Below are 23408 nucleotides of genomic sequence, written 5' to 3'. Positions count from 1 at the left end.
TCTTAACCTGTAGTGTTTCTGTAAGATATATGTGCATTATAGAGACATAATAAGCACTGTATATTTGCTTGGTCTTATGCATTTCAGTGTCAGCATACGCTTAAAAAAAGTAAAGACAAACTCCAAACTTTGCACTGAACTCTGAGCCCCAGGTAGGACAGCATCCATTTTATACCTGACGTGAGTCTAAGCTGTGATTGTCTTTATTTGAATTACTCCGGCTATTGATTGGCCTTAACATTAGTTACCAGGTCACATGTTGAGTCAGTGTTGAGAAGATTAGCCAGAGCTGGCTTTGGTACTAATTAAATACTTAAACCCTTGCAATGAATGAGCACACAGCGTGCAAACCTCCTGTTATACTGCACTGCATAAGCCAGTTTCTGTATGGAAGGTTTATTAAAACAGACACACATTTTTTGCTTGAGTTGCAATCGAGGACACTTACACGCATTGACTTTTCATCAGACATTCACTTTAAATGACTTAACAAAAAGGCTGTTTATCAACTGGAATGGTTAGTGAAGTTACAGTGATGAGATGAAGTACTAAAGGGAGGAAAAATACTACAGAGTAATTATGTAATGAACCATATGTTGTCATTCAAACACCTCAGGCACAATAACAGGGCCTGTGGGTGTGCTGAAAGAATAATATGACATAAAATATCTAAGCTTCATGTTGATTTAATAAAAGTTTAACAGGTTACAAAGAGCGAGGATTGATGGCAGGTTTCCTAACGCAACATTTGTTGTGAAACTGAATCACTCAATGGCTTAAACAGTGCACAGTAAGATCAATGCAAACTATTATAGAGTCATCTTGTATGAATAAACGTTTTTGTGTCTCAATCATTGGTACATAGTATTAATTCCTTCATAATTTTTTAAAAATAATTTCTTTACATGTGGTGTGAACTAGTGTTTCACAGATTTGAGAAAGACTTTCGTTGTAATTTTGTTATCTGATGTTTAAACAATTTAAAGACCACTTCAAACCAGTTAGGAGATCACTACAGATACGTTTCTGTATCTGTACATTGTGCCTGATAACACTTTATCTGAACTGTAGTGGAAATTTTGTCAAGTTACTCAACATCAGCCAGAATGTGACAGGAAGTTAAAAGATTCTTTCTTCGTATTAAAAGCTTATTATTAGGGACATAAAACATGCAAGTAGGCTACGGGGATGTAGTTAAAAACCTCTGTTTTGTTATGTTTTGAATTTAATGCACTGGATTATTATCGTGTTAAGGTACATAGCTGTTAAATGAACTCTCAGACAACAATGGTTGAATGTTAATAAACTTTAAATAATTTGGCATAACTTTGATTCTGATAATTTCCATAATATACAGACTGAGATTGTGCTTCACTTAAAACTGGTCATATCTCCAACTTTGATGTAAATTATTTGTATTTGGAGTTTAAATGTACTCCAAAGATTGTCAATCTAAGACCTATATATTTTTAAAGTATACAACCAGAGTTTACTCTAGGAAAGACTAGCCTACTACAAGCCTGGGATTGCACTGAACAGGAAATACTAAATAAGCAAGTTTGTTAATCAGCAATGTAGAACACTAAAAATGCTTAATATTTTAATAGGTATTTATTTAGTTGACTCATTATTGGAAAAGAAATGTGCACTTATTGGAGTCCTAATCATGTTTTACAACTGTTGGTTACCTCACTGAAGAGACTGTAATTAAGTACGACAATTACTTTGAAATTACTTTGAAATAGCCTATTAGCAGTACTTATTGTTTACATGCATTTATTTTACATGCACTTTGGACACTCATGCACCCGCAGTTTTGCGTTTCAATTTTAATGCACATTATTAATTGAAGTTCATTCTTTTTTTGTTTACAACTTTTTCTGAAGACTTTTAACTATTCCTGATCATAAAAGCCCACGTGGTCCCTGTAGCGTTTGCGAAAGCTACTTTTATTTTGAAAGGAAGGAGAGGAAGCGATGGCGTTGATAAGAGGAGACTTGCCGCCGGAGCCGCGTGCCCCGGTGGTGGGATGAAAGAGACAGCAGAGGGGACTGACTGGAGGAGGTGGAGTCTGTCCCAGCCTGCATCTGGCCCGCTCCACTCTCTGTCACCCCGGGCCAAACCCGCCCAGCTCCTCTCACTCACTCTCCGCCTGTTTCCCCGCACGGCTCGGCCCGGACACACACAGCGCTCAGTCACAGACCGCAAGGACACGGAATGGAGACGGAAGGGAGCCAGAGCAGCCTGTCCACCACGGACTCCCCGCACGACCCCTGGTAACGGAAAAAACTTCAGTTTTTTAAAAACTTTCTTTCGTCCCTGTGTGCTCACACACACACACACACACACACACACACACACACACACACACACACACACCTCAGAAACAAACCTGCTATTCTGCGCGGGGATTCTGGTCTGCAGCCAGACTCTCTCTCTCTCTCTCTCTCACACACACACACACACACACACACACACACACACACACACACACACAGAGCTCATGTAAAATCAGAGATGATACACTGAAAATCTGTCTGTAGCTCCAGGATTACCCTTTTAACAACTTCTTCATTACTGTGCAGCCGCCTAAACGTTAAACTCACTGAATCCTCTTTTGTTGACTCTGTAAATATAAATATTTTCTCTTTTTTTTTTCGCAGCAAAATGTTCATAGGTGGACTCAGCTGGCAAACAACACAAGGTAAATCTTTCCCCACTACTAGCTCTCCTGAAAGGCCACCATGACTTTAAAAAGCCTGGCATGGATTAGTTGAACCAATAGAAACTTATTTGAAAAGCTGTATATCTTCGTATTTCTGTCTGCATACGTTGAAATTGTTTATTTGTTTTTCTCTGTTTTTGAATGTTACATATGAAACCTGCTCCAGAATGAATGCACCCATTCAGAACTACCATAGAATAATATATAAATCTAAATGAGTGATTCTTAAAAGCTCATTAAAAAGGGCTGAATTTAAATTATTCAGGTTGTAATAAGGTGAGGAGTTTTAGTTGGAATTATTTTTTTAATTTTAAGTGTTTTGAGTCATGCTCATTTTACGTTTGACAGATTTATTCAAAAAATATATCAACTTTGGAAAAATAAATCTCAGCAGATTCACTCATTGCTGTCTAACTCCTTTCTAACTTTTCATCAAAAAGTTGTTAGCCTCTTGTTTCATGCGTGAATGTGTCTTCCTTCCACCTTGTTTTGTTTCCCAGAGGGTCTGAAGGAGTACTTCTGCAAGTACGGCGAAGTGAAGGAGTGTATGGTGATGCGAGATCCGGTTACTAAGCGCTCGAGGTGAGGGAGATGTGAGCCCGGCTTCTCCGCCGGACCTGAAAGTTTATCTGACCTCCGCGATTCCGCGCTGCTCATAATATATCATTACATGTCAACATCAGTTCCTGTGTCAGTAATACCTGTTTCTCCTGATGTCTGCAGAGGGTTCGGATTCGTCACCTTTGTTGATCAGGCCGGCGTGGATAAAGTTTTGGCCCAGACCAGGCACGAGTTGGACTCCAAAACAGTGAGTTCTCTGTATTTACTTCCCACCTCCGGCTAATCCCGTTGCTCAGTGTTTGATTAGTGGATTTTCCAATAATCCGCCAGAGAGGTGTAACTGCTACATTTGAGTGTGTTTACTGAGGTTCCACAAATCTGATGTTCCCCTCAAACCATGTCCGTGTCCGCCGCCGCACCTCGGATGTGAGCACGTTACATGATAAAGTCGACGGTGGAGACACATGAGAGAAAGTGCTCTCTCTCTCTCTCTCCTCTCTGTCGCCAAACAGGCAGGAAAATGTTACCCAATGTTAATTTCCATAGAAACAAGGGGAAGTGGACAGGGTTGCATTCACCGCCAATCTTTGATTTGGCCTCTAAGAGGAGGGAACTTTCTTTATGCTTTTTTTTTTTTTGGTCCCCAAGGGGTCGAATTGACCCCAAAAAGGAATTTCTCATTGGAACGAGCAAATGCAACCTGAAACCATCAAGGTGTGAAGCAGCAACAATCCAACTCCTGTGAGCTTCCTGTTGATCTCAGGAGGGAATAAAACTGCGCCTGATGATAAAGTCAGCATGATGCATTCAGGCCCCGCTTTTCACCTGTGTGACTCGTAACTTGAAATGTATTAATCGCCTGTGTTGCAGAGTGTGTGTGACTGTGTGTGTGTGTGTGTGTGTGTGTGTGAGTGTCTTTTTTGTCAGTAATGAATGTGGGCCGGTCTGGGAACAATGTGGCCCGTTGGTCGCCATAGGGACCAGTGCCCCCGCCTCTCTCCTCAGTGGGAGTGGTGATGGCTGTGGGTTAGTGACTGTATTGAAATGAGGGGAGGCGATTTCTTCTTTCCCCTTTTGTGCTCTGTGCGATGCACCTTCTCGAATCTTTGGAGGATAAGTGGAGCTGGTGGAGAAGGAAAAATAGAAGAAAAAAATAACAGGTTGTTTGCTGTAAAAAGTTACAAGGAAATGATACATTTCTGTTATTATGAATCCAAGATTAAAGAGGATTGAAGTTGTTTGATAGAGAAGTCAAACTGAATTTAGTTTCTAGTATTTTTTTTTTTTTTTCTAGTTTCCCGAGTGCCCTGCTGTAGTGTCACTTGCAGGCACGACAGCTATGACAAGTAGCGCCATCATGGTTGGACGCCACTAACTCGCCATGGGGTTTGTTTCCATAGTGACCCCCCCTCCCCCTTTCCACAGTTGAAGAATGGCTCTGTCACAAAAGAAAAAGATAACAATGCACATCATTTACAATCATTTCTTGGAAACCAGAAATCAAGACTGCATAACCACTCAGAGGGAGTGGAGGTCATGCTACTGACAGTTTATCCTCGCGTCGCCTCTCCAAATAAGCCACTTATTACGTTTATTCATCGCAGACTTCATAGACGATGATTTCTTCTTCTTTTTTTTAAGTATGTTTTTTCCTTTTAACATGTGCATGTGTTATCTCCGCACGGCCTCGTGGGCCCTGGCGGGGCCCCATGGGGCTGGCACGTCTTGGGTGTGTCGGTGGCGTTGGGTTAGGGCTGTGGCGAGTGTGTGTTTGGCGTGGAGAGGGCTCAGTGATCAGCCACAGGGGTTGGATGGTGAGTAGAGTAGGCTTTTTAGACCGCTCACCCTGCCCCCCTCTCCCTCTCTCTCTCATGCAGACAGGTTATCCTGTTAGAGAGGGGAGAGAAAAGTTCTCCAGTGGCAACAGAAAGAATGTGCCATGCTGTGACCGACTGAACCGCTCCAGCACTGGAATTAACAGAGCTTTGCACAGCAGAAAGGCTAAAGAGCAAATACAGTGCCGCAGAGGAATTTATTGGTACTTATTGTGTTGAAGGACAGATGCAGTCTGGTTTTGACCAGAACAAGTAGGCAGGTTTTACTGTGATTTATATAACTGCTGCTCGGCTAGTTGCCCCTCTGGGTGCCCTCCCGGCTTCCTGCTATCTGTAAAGTTTGTAACGGCCGATGCAAACTGCACCTTTGTGGGACAAAGTTTCCATTCAGCTGCAGCTCCGAGGTGCACCGTGGAGAGTTTTACAACAAAGTCACACAGCTCTTGCAGTTGCATCGGGCATATTTGTGACCCCCTTAACCATTTCCATACTGGCCCGAGTGGAAAGACAGAAGGGAGGGGGTGCAGGATGACCCCATCTGTGATTACTATGGCTCTGCTAACTAATAGGATTGGAGTCAACAAGCTTGAGTTGTTCCTCAGAGATGTTGAGCGCTGCCCAATCGGCATGTTGCGTTAAGTGTGTTCCCAGCTCAGGCTGTGACAGGCTGCACGCTCAGCCAACTGTTGCATAGTTGGTCAAAGGGGATTGCCCTGATTTCATAAACCTCTCTTGGAATTATGTTCAGCTTTTTCCCTGTTACCTTGCTGTAAGTGCAGAGAGGTTAGACCTCTCTCCGAACGGCATCTTTGAGGCTTTTCAAATGTCTTTATATAGAAGAAAGTGTTCATGACGCAAAAAATACTCTGCATGGAATAATAACTTGTGTCCGATGTTGTTTTTCCACAAAAAGTTCAATCATCTCAGTAAAGTTAAAAAAGCCCAAATTTATGAAAGTGCAATTAATTATGTTTCAAAACTAACTGTTGTTGGCACAACAAAGTCCAATCTCAGGGTATGTGCACTAAAAGTTTCAATGTTGGACTACGATTGGTTTGATTGACTTGTATGTAAAGTCTGGTTTTAGGTAAGTATGAAGAAACATGACCCCCCCCCCCACCCCCTCTTCAGTAGATAAATGTGAAAGCAAACATACAAGTGAAGTCACAATAAGTCAAGACACATCTTTGTGCAAATGGGGGAACTTTAAACATATCTTTTCATTTTGGTCTACGAAAAAAAAAAAAGGATCCATGAACACGGCCACTTTATCTGTTTAACGTCCTCACTTTCCTCCCCCCACGGATGTGCTGTGTGCTGCCATGTGTTTGATTCTGTTTGTTTGTGTGTGTGTGTGTCTTGTTTGTTTTTGAATGTGCACAGGAGTGTTGGACATCAGGAGGGTTGGTGACCGGAGGTGACTATCAGAGTAGTCTAGCCACCATAGAAACTAAACAGTAGACTCTGCATCTGATCCTCCAGTTTTAGCCTATAGTCTTCTTACTCTGCTCTCTAGAACGAAAGTAAAAAAAAAAAAGAAAAAGAAAAGACTTGCGGTGATGTCGACTTTTATCAGAAATGACTGTGGTAAACGCATGTGGTTTACCATAGAGGCTCTAGCTCTCTACTGTAGTTCAACTCTACCCTCTCATGGTTACGGACTAATCTTAGCGCTGTACTGTCTCACCATCTATTAGTGTAACAGCAGTACAGTGTGGTGTAGTCTAGTTGTTCTTTAGCTCTATTAGACCAGTATAGACTAATATAGAGGTCTCAAATTCCAATTTTACAGCCTGTCTATGATTGCTTCCTCATGGCATGGTGTGGTTCTCTCTCCAATCTTAACCTGGGTGACATTCAATGGGCACACTGTTTTTTTTTTTTTTGTCTCTGTAGTTTTATTGTTGAGATTATTATCAAAAGAGTTGTACTGCTATTTTTCCTGGGTGTAAACATAAGGAACTGCAGAGCACAGACGAAGATCCGGATCACCTGAAAAGCGTACAGGATGATGAGTGGAGAAAGTCAAAAACATACAAACACAAAACAAACAAAAATTGGTCGGATCCGCCGTCAGCGTGGCGTGATTGACAGCTCCGGTCTTCTTCTCCCTCCTCGTTTCTCTCACTCTCTCTCTGACACACTTGTCCTCCACCTCCGGCTCCCCTCGCCGAGGTGAGGTGTGTTTGTGATTGTGGTGCCTGTGTGAGATTCCAGGAGATCACATGTCACATGGTGGTGACGAGAGAGGCAGGGGTTCACTGGACATTCCCATGCATTTCCCCTTGAGCGCACACACACACACACACACACACACACACACACACACACACACACACACACACATATATATGCATGCTTATATACATGTGCAAGCACATCAGTGGTGGGTGCATGTGCATAGAACACCATTCACCTACTGGAATATAAACACAAGCAAATACATACAAAAACCCTGCAGACAGTCACGTCACACACACGTTGTGCACAGAGACACAAACACACCTACTGATGTGTGACTCAAGAATGCAGAGCAGGAACTAACCTGAAGTGACCAGCCACTGGTCAGCCACTAATGCTGCAGTGATTAGTTGATTGACAGAAAATTAATTGATAACAATTTGAACAATGGATTAATCATTTGAGTAATCTATTAGGCCGAACATGTACTGGTTTTGGTTTCTTGGATATTAGATTTTGCTGCTTTACTCTGTTTAAAATCATTATAAACTGAGTTTGTTTGAATTTTGGAGAATCTATAAGGGGATTTTTTTTTTTTTTTTTAAATCTACATTTTATAGCCTGGATAATTAATTGATTATTTGAAGAAAAAAAAAAAAAAAAAAAAAAGCAAATAGGAGATGAATCGATGCTAAAAATCAGTTGCAGCCAGAATTGTTGTAAAAATTTTTGTAACTAAAATTCAGAGTAAAAGCCCCACAGTATAATCTGTCAAATCAGTATATTGTATATATAGTAAAAATTATATTTCCTAATCATTAGGGCTGAGTATCCTATAAACTAAGATTTTAACCAAGATAGCGTTGATGGTTTTGATTTGCTACCAAAATTGCATATTTTTTTTAAATGTTACTTCAATCCTTCAGAGTCTTTGGTTCTTAGTCAAACACAATTTGAAGGTCTGACATCAAACCATAATGATGACCAGCTACATGAGTTCACACATCACTAGAAGATACACACACACACACACACACACACACACACACACACACACACACACACACACACACACACACACACACACACACACACACACACACACACACACACCTAACAGCAGCAGCAGATTCAGCAGAGTGTTCAGACTCTAGTAGTCAGAGGCAGTCGTCAGATCCTGGTCTGCTGCACAGTAAGAAAGTATTGATGACAAAGTGTGTTGGTTTGAAAATGCTCTGTGCATGTGATCTAATTTATGAATGGTGTCATTATGTTTTCCAGCACAGAGAGGTACATGTATTGCATGCTTTAAAAAACAGGTGTCTTTGACATCCTAGCTTTGACCGTAGACTGGTGAATACGTGCTCGGCCAAGAAGATAACGGGGATATATTACAGCTTCATTGTTGACTTTATTTAAGACTGAAAGATGAGGGTCTGATATCAGAGTACGCTGAAGGGAAGAAGGCGGCAGGTTGCTGGTCTAACTGTGTCGTGGCACATCACTAACCGGTCCTCTCTTTCTCTTGTACCCTCTCTTCTTAGATCGATCCAAAGGTCGCATTCCCTCGCAGAGCCCAGCCCAAGGTGAGTCGAACCGTATCCCTCCTGTTGTGCATTGTTTGCAGCAGTGTTAGTGTGTGTTGAGTGTTTCGGTCTCTTATCTGGGCTAATGCCTCTTAATCTGATGAACATGAGCACCGCTGACATCACCAAACGCTTATGTGTTAACAAAAAGCTTCACAACTTTAAGTACACGCAGTATTTTTTAACACACTTAATCGTCTGCGTAGTATTTCAAAGCCTGTCCTGTCATGCCCTTTGTCTTTTCTATTAACATTAACACTGAGACAGACAACATATTAAATGCTACTTGTAACTGTGCTTTAAGTTTGTTTCAAATTTACACAAAAAAACATGAAGTAAGACGAATACTCGACAGAACTAAACATGGATTTTAGTTTTTAAGTGTTCAGTGATGCAGTTGTCCTAATGGAAACAAACTCATGGCTGGATTTAGAGAAGAGATGTATGGTACTTATTTTGGAGCTCATTACTGTAGGAGTGATTCATCCATTAATCAATCAATTAAATGATCGAAATGGAATCAACTGATTTGTCACAGCTGATTATCTGCTGTTTTTTTGCCGAGTATCTTTTGGTTTCCGACTGTCGGATCAAGAGTAAACAAGCACTTTGTCGTGGAAACTGTCCATATTATGAAATCACAGTGTTAATATATTGTAATAGAACTTGGACAGAACTCCAGTGAGTAAACCTGTTTATTTTCATTTCTGTCTCCTCGCTGAATGCTAAGAAAAAACAGTCACTTCTTTCTCTGCTTGCTGACATCAGACAAACTTATAGGACGCAAGTAGGAACGCTGAAAACTGTGCTGCTGTGTGAGGAAGTGAAAGTGATGCAAGAAGTCAGAATAATTACAGGTGTCAAATGTTTGCTGCACACAGGATTGGGTTTGTGTCCGTTGCAGGAAATAGTGACATTTATTCAAATTTAGTCACGCAAGAAGCACAAATATTACACGTGTATCCTTATTTAACATAGTTACGCTTAGTCAGTGAAAAGTTCTTCTTTGCATGTGCTGTGTGATCTTCTCCCAAGAACACACACACTTTACAGATAGTTTAGTTGGGGAAAAAGTGTAACAGCTTTGATTTGATTGCTCAAACAATATATCATCTTTTTTTGTTTTTGACTAGTTTAAAAAGTGTTATTTTTTTTTCAATATATTGGGAGCAGTAATACCCTGAAATACGTTTTATGACTTTTCCTTTACATCTCTTGAACTTTAAGCCCTAGAGGCCCCCAATTGGGGGCCAGGGACCAAACTATTATTAAAATATGTTCCCTTTATTATTAAAAATATTTTTTTTATATATATATTTTTTTTTTATTGTGGTTGCAGAGATATACTCTTTTTGCAATTTTTGAGCAGAAGCCTAAAAAATAGGTGTGTTTTTAAAGGTTTAATGACTTAATGTTTTAATGGTCCTAAAGAAAATTAAGCTTCCTGCTATTTCCCAACTCGATTAGACTTTAATATGAGGGCACAAACTACTGTACTAATGTTTGAGAGTGTATTGAGGTGCAGCGGTGAGACAAGTAATGACATGTTTTGATTTTGGATGCAGTAATTTGATTCCTGATGTGGTACTGTTTACCAGCTACACCAAACACTGAATGTATTCAAGTAAAATAAATATATATAGTGAGCTACAAATGCATGTATTTCTAATGAACTTGGTTCATCGGTGCCTCTCCTCTTGTTTCAGCTGGTGACTCGAACCAAGAAGATCTTTGTAGGAGGCCTGTCAGTGAACACGACTATCGAGGACGTCAAGCAGTACTTTGACCAGTTTGGGAAGGTAAGTGATGTTTAAGAGAGCGATGGAGTTGCTGTGGTGTCAAATTGTTGTCAAGATTTTGTGACAAAATAACTGCAAGGTGGAGGAGCATCAAAATAAGGATGATTTTGTCCATTAAACTGGACTCATATGAGTTTTTCTCGGTGGAATCGGTGCTGAAACAAATCAACAGCTTTGAAACACGTAATACGACATCCCACCATCTCTGCCGACTCCGACTCACCACGAATTCTCTGAGAAAAACTTCACTTTGAGTCAAGCGGTTGCCTGGAAGTGAAGGAGTTACTGTGAGGGGGAGGAGGGCGAGAAAGGAGGGAGAGAAAAGGCTCGAGGAGAGTAGGAAGGAGAAAAAATAACGAGGCTGGAGAGGCTCTGGGAGCAGCAGGCGAAGTTAGGGGGACTGGAAGAGGGAGCAAGAGGAGGGTGGGAGGTTCGAAGAGGAGGGGGGGAAGAAAAGTTTTGTAGTGAGTGTGTGGTGATGGTGAGGAAGGAGGAGGGATTATCAGAATCTGAATTAATCTGATGTAACAGCTGCTCCTACCCACAAACCCCCTCCTGGCCCGTTACCGTGGTGACCTGGCTTGCCCATTGTCCCCAAGTAATTCTGTGGGTAAGGGGGTTTTGTTCTGAAGGAGGAGGGATGAGGTGGTGTTCGGGGGGGTGTTAGCATGAGTGTGTTGGGTGGGGGTCAACTCGGGAGTTTAGCAGCAATAAATACAAGTTGACTAATTCTCAAAAACCTGTAAACTTACCAGTCATCATTCAATTTTTTTTATATATATTTGTATTTTTAAGATATTTTTCTTCTTAAACTTTTTCCAAGTTTCTTTTATATATTTTGTAAGACTGTGAAAGGCACGGGGCAGAGAATAGATGATGAGCTGACAAAGGCACTGACAAGTGAGGGAGGGCCTTACTGAGAGAGGCTTGTGAAGGCGTAAGAGAGGGAACTGGGGCAAAGATGGTGTGTGTGTGTGTGTGTGTGTGTGTGTGTGTGTGCGCGCGCGCGCGCGTTGGATGGTTGGGGGGGGGGGGATTATTAGGGCCATTATGCCTCTATACAAAGCTGGACAAATATTTTGTTAGTTTGTTCTGAAGTTATCTGCATACTGGACGCTTCGGGATTGTTCACGCTTCTCTGTCTTCTAATGTGAAACTGCTCAATAATATGTGTGATTTAGGTGCTGGGTCACTTTTGGTGGATCTTCAAAACAAACAAACAATATAAAGAAAAAAAAGCATCCAAACTTTTTGAGCAAATTTTAGATGGTCATTCTGCACCTGAAGCCCTTGAAACTTTTCAAAGTCAAAGAGGCGAAGAGTCCATTTTAGCCGCCACGTTTCCGACGGCGTGGCACTTTATTTTTTTAGTGCCAAAAGGTTCAGCCTCCAGTTTCTCCGTGCTCCCTCCTCAATCATAACGTCGAGATGAATTTTTGCCGGGAGAGATATCGAGGGATGGACGGTGAAATGTAGGCTCCAGCCATCCATGGAAGTTCCTGATTAGACTGCCTCACTGGACCTTTTGTGTCCCGTCCTGGTGAGGACAAAGGAGTGCGGAGAGGGATGGGCAGGGGATAACAGGGAAGATGAGAGGTGGGGGAAAAAAAAAAAAAGGATGAGAGGGAATATTGTTTGGCGGTACGCCGTTAAAATGCCCGGTGTTTGAAATGGTGAGCAGTGGTGTGCAATCAACTCTGTTTGCGGCGTTTGACATTGTTGTGATGTTGCGATAGCGTCCTGTGGACTGCGTGTGGTTTTAGCTCATGGTGGGGTTGTAAGGGTGTCTGTGTGTTTGCCTTGTTAAGTCTGGTTTAGTCTGGGTAAATCATGGGTCTGTAGCATGAAGCGTGTTCTGGCTGTTGCACTCCTGACCCTTGCTCTCCTCGATCACTGATTGATCTGGGGAGTTTCTTCTGTTTGATTAAAGTGTCAAAAATAAAGAAGGGTTGTTTTTTTTGCAGAGAGTTGCAGAGCAAAATGTCAGGCTGCAAGTAAAGAGGAAGACTAACAGGTCCCCTTTCACACTGACACTCCTCACTCACCTTTGACCTTTCTGTCGGCAAACTGCCCTTGGGGGTTCACACACACACACACACACACACACACACACACACACACACACACACACACACACACACACACACTCTCTGCTAGCACTGACACTCTGATGTGACTATGACAAATTATTCAGTGGACCATGTCCAGTAAACTTATTATAGACCAAGAGCTCAGATTAATTTACCAAATGTTTATGTGCAGACCAGAGTATAAACATGTCAGCTTGTGACAAGAGAGAGAGGGGGAAAGACAAAAAAAGCAGAGATAGAGAGAAAGAGTAGGTCAACTTTGACATAAGAAACTGTGTGTGTGTGTGTGTGTGTGTGTGTGTGTGTGTGTGTGTGTGTGTGTGTGTGTGTGTGTGTGTGTGTGTGTGTGTGTGTAGAATAGACACCTGTGTCTTTGCTCTATAAAGGGAGGCCGGGCCAGAGGGAGAGGTCAAAGGGAGAAGAGGAGGAGGAATTATGGCTGACTGTGCCAACAAACAAAGCCTCCAGGCCTCTTTGTTCTCCCTCTCCCTCTCCCTTTGTCTCCTCTTTTTCCTCCCTTCCCACTTTGACCCAATCTTTTTTCTTTTTTCTTCTTTCTCCCTCTCTTACAGAACTCTCTGTGCTCTCTTTCACCATATCTCCACCTGTCGCTATTCCTCTTGCTATCAGCTCTCCCCTCTCATCGAGTCTCCACCTGCCCACAGGATTCACCTTTCTGCTTGTGACCGGCTACTTTTCTCGCGTCAGTGTTTCTCTCTTTGCGGCCCTCTTTTTGTCTCTCTGGCACTCTCCCACCATTCATAAAGCATATTTGATGTTGGCCCGAGCTTTTTTTATAAGGACTTTTTGTACAGTTGCCATGGGAACGTCAAACTTTGGAGAGGAGAGAGGGGGATTATGGGCTCTCTGTTAGAAGGATTGTGACTGGGGCAGTTCAACAGCAAACGCATAGCCCAACTTTTTATGCCACCCATTAAGTCTGTTAGCCACATCTTAGCGCCAGGGCTTGTTGTACAGTACTTCAACATATCGAGCTGCCTTCGCCCCCTCGGCCTCCTCTTTGTAACCTGTCGCTCGTCTCCAGTCGCCCTCCCGCCCTCTCCCCCCTCCTTTCTGTCCATCTGTTGCTGAGCCTCCCCGCAGAACTTGAGAAGGGCTGAGGTCAGGCAATATGCCGTGTGGCAAGAGAGAGGGAGAGCACTGCGTATATAAAAAAATAAATAAAAACGGTCTTGTTTGTCTCCCTTCAGGTCGACGATGCCATGCTCATGTTCGACAAGACCACCAACAGACACAGAGGTGAGACGGACCGACCCTCCAATCTGTCCATTTATTCTCTGTGTACCTGCCTTCCCCTCTGCCTCTCTTCCTCGATTCACTTCTTTTCCTTCCACTCCTTCCTGGCTGGGTGTCTATTGATCCACCTCCCTCCCCCCACGGGCCTCCTTCCTGTGGGCTGAGCTGGAGGAGACGAACGGGGCTAGTCTAATTAGCCAGTCCGTTAATCGGGATCAGGATAAAGCCTCCTTAAGCACCTCCCCCCCACCCTGGGATTGATCGATTATGACAGCCTACCAGCTTTGCCCGGGCCTTCTGGCCAGGAAGGGAGGGAAGAAAGGATGAGTGCAGAATAGCAGCACTGAGAGAGGGGGGAGGGGGGCAAATGTGTTAAGCGGCTATTACAGCACTAATTACTGCCGACTACTAGCTGCAGTACAGGACAGAAAAAGGCCTACTGTCTAATTCCACCGTACTGTGTGATTTTATTTATTTTTTTTACTCATGAACTTGCCTCGTGCCCATCAGGGTTCGGTTTTGTGACGTTTGAGAACGAGGATGTGGTGGAGAAAGTCTGCGAGATCCACTTCCACGAGATCAACAACAAAATGGTGAGCGGCTTGATTTATAACACAACGTCATGTTGAAATGAGGAGCACTGATTCATGTCTTGTCTGGAAACAGGTGGAGTGTAAGAAAGCTCAGCCGAAGGAGGTGATGTCCCCCACCGGCTCGGCCAGGGGGCGCTCTCGGGTGATGCCCTATGGGATGGACGCCTTCATGCTGGGCATCGGTATGCTCGGTAAGTTAATATCGATCAGGATAGGAAGCGTGTGGCTGCACACCTGAACCTGACAATAACTACTCCTGCACTGAAAACCCAGCTGCCTTAAAGGTCACATGGCGCTTCATGGGGAGAAAGCTGACCACTGACGTAGACTGCTCACCTCAGCTTGTAACTCTCCACCTCGTGGCTAAGATTGTCTACACCGAAGAGTTTAGACAAGAGAGGATTTAGGACCGAAGGCGGTTAGATTCCTTTGACTGGCAAAGATAAGCATCCATGGCCTCTGATGTTGGCCCCCTAACCTTTAGTTGCTCCCTGGTGCTACAGCAGGCCATCGCTCCAGATATGTGTCTGTGAGTTTACTGCTCACGGATTAGATACAGAAGAAAACCACAACATATACGTAACATAATGGCAAATACAATATATTTTCTTCAATACGACAAATGTAACACTCTTCATCTGCTAGTGATTTAATAATGTCTGATACATTACACTAATACAGTATTTTGTATTGCAGTTGTAACTAGTTTCACGTTTTAATTTTACACATCACGTCTATTACTTTAGTTTTGCATTTCCTTAAAGTTAAGAGTGACAAATATATATATATATATATAAAAAAGAGAGAGTTCCAAACAGAAGCATCAGAGAAAAATATCCTGACTTTAAACGTCCTTCAAACTTTTTACTGTCAGTTTGTAACTTTCTGTTAAAATTTGTTGATCTGGAGCTCAAGCTGTGATAACTCTGATGACATCACCATGACAACACCAGGACTTTTTTGTCAATAGTTGGGAAGATTTGTGCTGAGCCAAAAGAGTCATTTTACAACTGTTTTCTCAGGCTGTCTCTTCACCTACTGAAGATCAGGTATAAAATGAGTGGATTGGCCCTTTAGCAGTTCTGAGATTTTCATACCCTTGAACATCCATTGACAGCAGTAAGGACCTGTTTGCTTATCTGAATCTAACCCACACCAATGCTACCACCTACTGTTCAGTCAGAGAACTACTTCTTTAGTGTTTTCACTTCTTTAATTAGCCAGTGCAGATAAAGGGATTTTCCTCCACACTGGGGAGAAATAAATAACATTAAAACATGTGTAAACTCGGTGCTTGTAATAGATACCATTATTGTTAATCCTCTGAATGCTGTGTTGAGGTTGGCTCTCCGGGTGTTGGGTTACATACAAAGGAAATCTGTGTAATGTGCTCTGCTGAGAGTGAAAGTGAAGACAAAGACAGTAAGCTGCTCGCCCCTGTCCTTGTGAAGAAATCCAGACCACAGGTGTAGAATATCATGCACCTGCATGTCACAGATTGTACAAGGCTTCCCTGTTAGGGGGCAGCACAACAACGCACAAACACACACACACACACACACACACACACACACACACACACACACACACACACACACACACACACACACACACCCACACACACACTCACACACCCACATCTGAGCATGTCTCGTTCTCTGTGTATCGCAATGATCCGGATATTCACTGTGATTTTCCTCCCACAGGTTATCCAGGCTTCCAGACTGCCACCTACACCAGTCGGAGCTATGCTGGCCTCACTCCTGGATACACCTACCAGTTCCCTGGTAATCGCAACACACACTCTCTGCTCCTGATACACTCCGAGTTGTTTCTGTCACAGTAACTGAGAAGTGAATACACAGCCATATTTAGTTAGCAGGTGCGAAATGTTCACCATTGAAAATGTGTGGTGCTGGGTAAAAGGAGTTCAGCTCACTGGTTATTTGTGATGGAATGAAAGCACATTTCTGCATCTTCTGTAGACTCCACACATTTAGAGATCAAAGAAATTAATATTATTAAAAGAAACGAAATGACTTGCAGCAGCTTGAACCTCCAGTTTTCTGCAGAGATTTCATACATAGGGATGCATGATAAAATCAGCATGTCAGTGCTGATAAAGACTTTAAAATTAAATATTAGGCCAAGATGAACATTTATGCTAATATGGAGGGAGACAAAATTATGCTTTGATTATGTCTAAATATTCATGTTCTCTCGGTCAGCTGCCATTACTGTACAGTTGTACTTTCAGGATCCCTGTGGAAAGACATTACATTTTATTTATTTGTTTTACACCTCGTGAAATAGGTCAGAATTGCTTTGATTGCAGCGATTGTCAGGATTGTCTCGGGGAGAACATCATGTGAGGCTGCTTAAAGATTCCCTCCCCTTATGCCTTAAATTGTATGTACAAAAACTTTGAATATTAATTTGTATCTGATATAGTTTTTAAAAAAAAAAAAAATTATTGTGTAAAAGAAACCTTAAAATGACGTCTGCTTCTACTCACTCATTTTTTATTTTTTTTATTTGACTGAATATCAATGAATCTAAAACTATATTTAATTTCTAAAGTCTAACTGTTGAACAGAAGATGTCTCATCTCTGCATGTGCACTGGAGGATTCAAGTTTTCCACAGCACACTCGTGAGAGTTTAATTGGATCAGGATTGGCTTTCAAACTGTTTGTGATGTCACAACACATCATGCTCGTAAGCCCACCTCTTAAAATTAGATTTTTAATGAGCACAGAGGAACTTTGCACTTTCAGCAAATGATTGTGAAAACAGTCTTCTACAGTCGTGTCAAACTCTGCACATACATCACTCTAATTATCAGTGAAGCTCCAACATTCAACTGTATAACAAGAATAAAACATAGTTATAGGGGAACTTTAAATAGGATGAATATTACAGTTTTATTTGAAAAATAGTAAATATGGCATCTTTTACGTAACATAAGTAGTAGTTTTCTTCTTTTGCTCAGTAAATGTGAACATTTTGATATTACAATAAGAGTAGGCATAAGAATGTTAATTGCACTACAGGAGAGAGTTCATGTTTTCTGAAATTAGGTGGAAGAAAATTTTTGCAAATATCCGCATCGACAATCAGCCGATAGAGTTGAAAATATAAAAAAACAAATCCAATATCGTGCATGGATGCAAAGGATGAGATGAGAGATGTGCATGTAAAAGTGGACGAATTCACTGAGCAGCAGGTAGAGATGTTGTTGAATGGAGAGGTGTCCTATATTGAATAATTAATCAGGGGAGAATCCAGGTTATGTCAGTGCTCTTATTAATTTAACTGTATCTTATGCAAACGCTTACTGACAGTAGACACACTGTCACAAATACAAACATGTTTCCATAGAAGCATACGAAACACTGTGAGTGTAAAGGGCTGCTTGTAAATATCAGGGAGTGGAAATGTGTCTGCTTAGCTTGTGCGAGTGTTTGAGGGTGTGATGTTGATCTGGGACATAATTCCCAAATTAAACGTCCACCAAAGAAAAACCTGACACTTTCTTTTTGAATGATGAAAGCACTCCTTTGAATTGAAGTTTGTATGTCGAAATTGTATCACTTGCTTTATTATTATTATTATTTTTTTTCTATTTCAGAATGATTACGGTGTATCGTTTTTTTGCTTCACTTTTTGGACTACAAAGCGTCTTTGCATCCTTTAATTCCTGTTTGCATTCCTCGAGCCCTGCTTTTGTACCTCCTCACCTCTGAGGTGTTTCCCTTGCCTTTTGTGTGTTTGTGTGTGTCTGGCGGTGGTGGTGTGTGTCTCAACAGCACTCTGATGTTTCTGTTTTAGAGTTCCACTTAGAGAGGACTCCCCTTCTGACTTCACCCCACCCCCCTGAGCTCACAGGTCAGTCAGTCCCTCCTCTGGACTTTACAAGCAGCATGTTGTCAGTCTGCTACACGCCACGTTAGCATCAACACCTCATCATTCTTTGGTTTGCATGTTTGTGTTTGTCGGTCCTCCTCGGTTTCTATCTGGAGGCAGGATTGCTGACAGTACTGGGGAAAGTTGTTTGTTTTAAAGGCTTCCTCCGCTGACCTCATTTCTATATGATGTAATAATGTTTAGTATGATAGTCTGCAGTACTCTAATTGGCAGTTTTTATTTCTTATATACATGAAATTTTGATACATTTTCTGCGGTCACTGGAGTGAGGCCTTCAGTTATACAGTTGTCTGTCATGTGCTTCCAAACCAGGATGTTTACCCCGGATCTTTTCCTCTCCATCTCTTTAGCCATTCCTCTCACAGCATACGGACCAATGGCAGCGGCGGCGGCGGCCGCCGCAGTAGTCAGAGGTATGAACATCTGATGGTTGATGGAGAAATTAAAATGAGCACTAATTACGGCTGAGTTCGGCGGGAATGTTGTTCGTTTTACAGGTTTCATGGTAAATGGCAATCCGTCCAATAGTTGAGACATTTTACTCCAAACTGTGCTGCTAGTGTGGCTTAAAATGACATAAAATTATTTTTCGCATTCAATGAAAGACAGATTTGAGAAATTACTTTAAATCCTTATAGGTTAGAAAATTTACATTTTAATGTGTTTTTCCCTTAATCTAGTCAGTGCTCTCTTAACTGTGACACTGAAGCAGCGATGGCGGAGAGTGGGTGACGTTTTCTTTGTCTCTGGAACATTTAAAATATAGATACCTGTTAGCAGTGGGCCATTTGTTATTGTTTAACAGGGAGGATGGAGCATTTATCAATACAATGTGGTCAATCGATGCACAGCACAGTTATGGTACTGACACTTCAGAGCCATAGATTCTGACATGCACGAGTTGAAGTCATCCCCCCCTCAAAGCGCTTTCTGCCTGAAGTGATTTAATCAAACTAAGAACCCTCGATTTGCAGATATTACAACAATAGAAATCTGACATCATTATATTGCTTTCAGGCTCCACCCCGTCTCGCGCAGGTGGATTTTTAGGTACGAGCAGCCCGGGTCCGATGGCGGACCTTTATGGAAACGCCAGTCAGGAGTCGGCCGTCAGCAGTTACCTCAGTGCTGCGAGCCCGGCCCCGAGCACTGGATTCAGCCATAGTTTGGGGGTGAGTTATCATCGCTACTTGAGTTCTGGGTTTGATTAGTGTGTGTGTGTGTGTGTGGGTGTGTGTGCCATAGCTGAGCTGAAGCTGCAGGTGAAACGTCCGTTACATCCAGTCCAGGGCTTCTAATTCTTTTTGTAAAATTGAAGTGAATTTCCAATTGAGGGCACAAGATGATGATGTAGACAAAAGAGCATCTGCAAAGCTTATTGAACTCTGTACATCACTGCAAGTTGAAGTAGATGAAAAGATTGATACCTCACTCATGCTTTCAGGCATCTGGGAATTTTGGTGGGAGTTTTCCCAGTTGGAGGCCTGAACTTTCCCCACTTTCCAGTAGCTCATGAATGCACCGTAAGGCTACACCCAGCAGCTGGTTAGCTTAGCTTAGCACAAAGACTGGAAACAGCTGGCCTTCGCCAATCTATAAAACAGTCATTCACATAAAACCTTTTAAAAACTATAATCTACCATTTTTATATGACATTGTTTTTAACATAACAGTTGTTGTTTTTTACAGTTGCAGTGACAACATTTTATTAAGAGTGCTGGTAGGCCTCAACAGAGCAGGGCTCGCTGTTCCCGCCTGTTTTTAGTGTTTGTGCTAAGCCAAGCTAACCGTCTGCTGATGATCTGTTGCTTATCTAATGCTTTAAAAGCTTCAGGCACTGATGCTGATGTTGCATCTACACATTTTTTTTGTAAATAACACAATAAGAAAAAGTAGAAACGGACACAGCAACCTCCAGCCAACCGTACAACCTTTTTTTTTTACGGATTATAATAACCTGAGAGAAGGACAATAATCAGAGATTCAGTTGTTACTTACATATAATAGATGAACTCAAAATCTGCATTATTGTCTAACAGTGAAAATGAATTCTAACCTTGCATGCTTGCTTTCACAGGGCCCTTTGATTGCCACGGCCTTCACTAACGGCTATCACTGAGAGTGTGAGTCAGTCCTCGTGCTCGCTGCCATTTTCAAAGTATGACGTGTAGGACTGTTTGGTTTCACCCAACCTGTGAGTTAATCCGGCTGGTTTGTGTGTCAGTGCAGAGCTGTAGACTGAGAGCTGGAAGGAGTTGAAACCGCTTTGGAGCTGATCTGGCCTGTCTCTGTCCAGTCCATGTCTCCGGCTGGGATGGCTGAACCTTCCCCCCCAATCCACCTCTGGTGTCAGCCACATCTACGTCGACTCTACTGACACCTCACTAAACTCCACTTTGTTGGATAAAAAAAAAAAAAAAAAAAAAGTGTTTAAAAAAAATAATTTCACAGAAGGAGCGAGAAATGTTATGACTACATGTAATAGCAACACATTCAGATGCTGTATTTTTTGGTGTTTTTTTTCTGTTATGTTTTACCTCGCTGTTTTTTGTGATGGCTGCGTTATTTCATGATCTGTTTTGGCTGTGTTTTATTGGGTTATTTGACCTCTTAAACCTGATCTCTCTGAGATAGGAGGAGATAAATCCCCGGGTGACGCCTGTTTGAAGGTCAGGAGTTGTAATGTACTGGAAAAAAAACCTGTATATTTGTCACTAGTTCATACTGAATTTTAACATTTGGGATTAATACTATTTCTTGAAAATGTGTCGCTAAATGTATATCTTGGTAGGTTTTTAACAATGACATGTTACACTAATAATGGTCAGATGACGGAGGTCATTAGTCACAGTTACAGTAGGCCCTCATGAGGTGTACAATTCTGTAAAATATTGTAAATACAACTGGTTTGTGGGTGGGAGGGTTCTGCTCATTTTGGTGTGTGGGAGGCGGGAGGCGGGATGCTTTTGGAGAAATCCTCATGTGTTGGAAAGCTTGACTGTTACGTATGATTGTGTCACATGGAGGTCAAGAACATTTCGGTTTGTCTGTCTATGTTAGACCGGCCATGTGCTGCATTTCTCTCCAGGCGTTTACAAATGACGTGTCATGTGACATTCAGAAGATGCCTCGGAGATGAAACACTTTCAGCTTTGAGTTCGGCAGGAGAGAGGCTGAGTCTGAAACAACACTTATTACTTTTGGGAGATAAGGGTGTGAAAACACTCCTCTGTCAGGAGAGGGGAAAAAAAAATCATGCTGTTTTCTTACTTTATCATATTGTTGTTTTAACTGTGATTTTCAATATGTGATGATTGTTTGTGAAGGAAAATGAAGGACTAGCGTGCAGGACAGTCATGCACAGTTAGCCTGTTTAGGACTGATTCCCTCTGCAGGTTGTGTTGAGGTTTGTGTGAGCATGTCATATGGTTTTGTACACATTGGCTTCCAATGTGCCATGTGCTGGATTTTTTTTTTGGGGGGGGGGGGGGGGGGGAGGGGGGGTGGGGGGGTGAAGGGGTTGTTCCTCAGTTGCAAATGTGAAATTTTAATCTGACTTTTTTATTATTACATTAACATCGATGTTAAAGTGTGGATGGTTGGACCTTTTAGAAAGGTGGCTTTTCCAACAGAAAAGTTGGGGTTTTGTTAACTTTTGTTCACCTGTCATGCCCCCCACTCTCACATCCATCACTGCATATCCACTGGAGGTCACAGACTGTAGCAATGTGACAGCTATTTTTTTAGACCAAAACAATTATTTTCAAAGCTACTAGGATGTTGCACTGGCCGATCACGATAATGTATTTTCCTTCGAATGTTAGATTAAGAACAAAGCACTCTGGATCTACAAAATACCAGGTTTTACATTTTGATACACTTGCTCTCACTGTGAGCTACCATGGTATTTCAGACTTTGATTCTGATTTCACTGAAACATAACAATCTTGTCAACACTGTAACATTTTCTGATTTTCTTTTTCCTGTCATGTTTATTCCTTTGGAAAAAAAAAAAACACTTTTTAAAATTCCTAATAAATTATTTTAAAACATTCCACTTTTGTGTGTCCTGTTTGATTTTTTTTTTTTTGCACTTTAAATTTTTTTTTTTAATATAAGGGTTATGGAACTGAGCAGAGTATACAATTTTTTTTTGCAAATTTTGCTTAAAGAAAAGAAAATGTTGAACATTTTTTAAGCAAATTTTTATCACATAGTTATGAAGGTTTAGGATTTTTGACATCATTCTACACCAGCCGTGGAGTGTGTGTGTGTGTATGTCTGTGTGGACTTACACCCAAGAGACCAGGGAGCTAATCTGTGAGAAAGGGATGTGGTTTTTATTTTAAGAAATCTGTGCCGAACCCTCACTCGTGGTTTTGTATTCCTAAATGTAAAACGTGACACTGACACAGCTGTAGTGGACTGACGTGTTGGCGTGTTGCTGTGCCGAGCTGCACGGTGTTCTGCCATCTGCACAATTTGATCAGGAGAGTCCTAACTTTATGTAGGGGAGAAGCTTTTTACACATTTTTGTGCCACATACATCCGACATACCAACATAAAAAAAACAAAAACTGTTGAACTGTACAATTACTAGAATTTGCAATACATTTGCACTAAATGAATGTAGGTTTGTAAAACAATGTTTGTTTTAAATTACTTTTAGTTTTGTTCCAAATTATTATAGATTTTCTCATGAATTGCATCAAATTTCTCACAAAATAATAGATTCTGTGACTATAAATTCATGTTCATTTACAATTACAAAAGAATATAACTTTCTACCAAACTGCTTTAAATTTACACTGAATTCATTTTAAAAAATTCCCTTAATTAGCCTCCATGTGTAATC

At 41.6% G+C, this 23408-nt stretch overlaps 1 protein-coding gene across 5 annotated transcripts; it reads left to right on the top strand.

The window, feature by feature from the left end:
* The first annotated feature begins 2191 nt into the window (after positions 1-2191).
* On the top strand, positions 2192-22030 carry msi1b (musashi RNA binding protein 1b). 5 transcript variants are annotated; one of them, XM_069178431.1, is made up of 15 exons: positions 2192-2276; positions 2664-2704; positions 3226-3307; positions 3449-3533; positions 8847-8888; positions 10595-10687; positions 13989-14037; positions 14545-14627; positions 14701-14818; positions 16334-16414; positions 18458-18514; positions 18904-18966; positions 19592-19725; positions 20631-20676; positions 20778-22030. In XM_069178431.1, exons 1-14 carry the CDS (start codon positions 2218-2220, stop codon positions 20670-20672), a joined length of 1029 nt encoding a protein of 342 aa, XP_069034532.1. In that variant the 5' UTR covers positions 2192-2217; the 3' UTR covers positions 20673-20676; positions 20778-22030. The 5 variants fall into 5 exon arrangements, with proteins under 5 accessions (XP_069034532.1, XP_069034530.1, XP_069034528.1 ...); XM_069178429.1 differs by having other exon boundaries at positions 19571-19725; positions 20783-22030; XM_069178427.1 differs by having other exon boundaries at positions 19571-19725.
* The last annotated feature ends 1378 nt before the right edge of the window (positions 22031-23408 follow it).

The sequence above is a fragment of the Embiotoca jacksoni genome, unplaced genomic scaffold (genome assembly GCF_022577435.1).
Source record: "Embiotoca jacksoni isolate LCO1_2020_lvr unplaced genomic scaffold, fEmbJac1.0.p SCAF_8, whole genome shotgun sequence".
NCBI lineage: Eukaryota > Metazoa > Chordata > Actinopteri > Embiotocidae > Embiotoca > Embiotoca jacksoni.
This window is presented reverse-complemented; position numbering and strand designations above follow the sequence as displayed.

Bases quoted from the DNA above. Each gene is read 5' to 3' on its own strand.
- msi1b (XM_069178429.1), top strand. From the start codon at position 2,218: ATGGAGACGGAAGGGAGCCAGAGCAGCCTGTCCACCACGGACTCCCCG. The intron at 10,688-13,988 runs GTAAGTGATGTT...GTCTCCCTTCAG, and splicing joins ACTTTGACCAGTTTGGGAAG to GTCGACGATGCCATGCTCAT. The intron at 18,967-19,570 runs GTATGAACATCT...TATTGCTTTCAG, and splicing joins GGCCGCCGCAGTAGTCAGAG to GCTCCACCCCGTCTCGCGCA.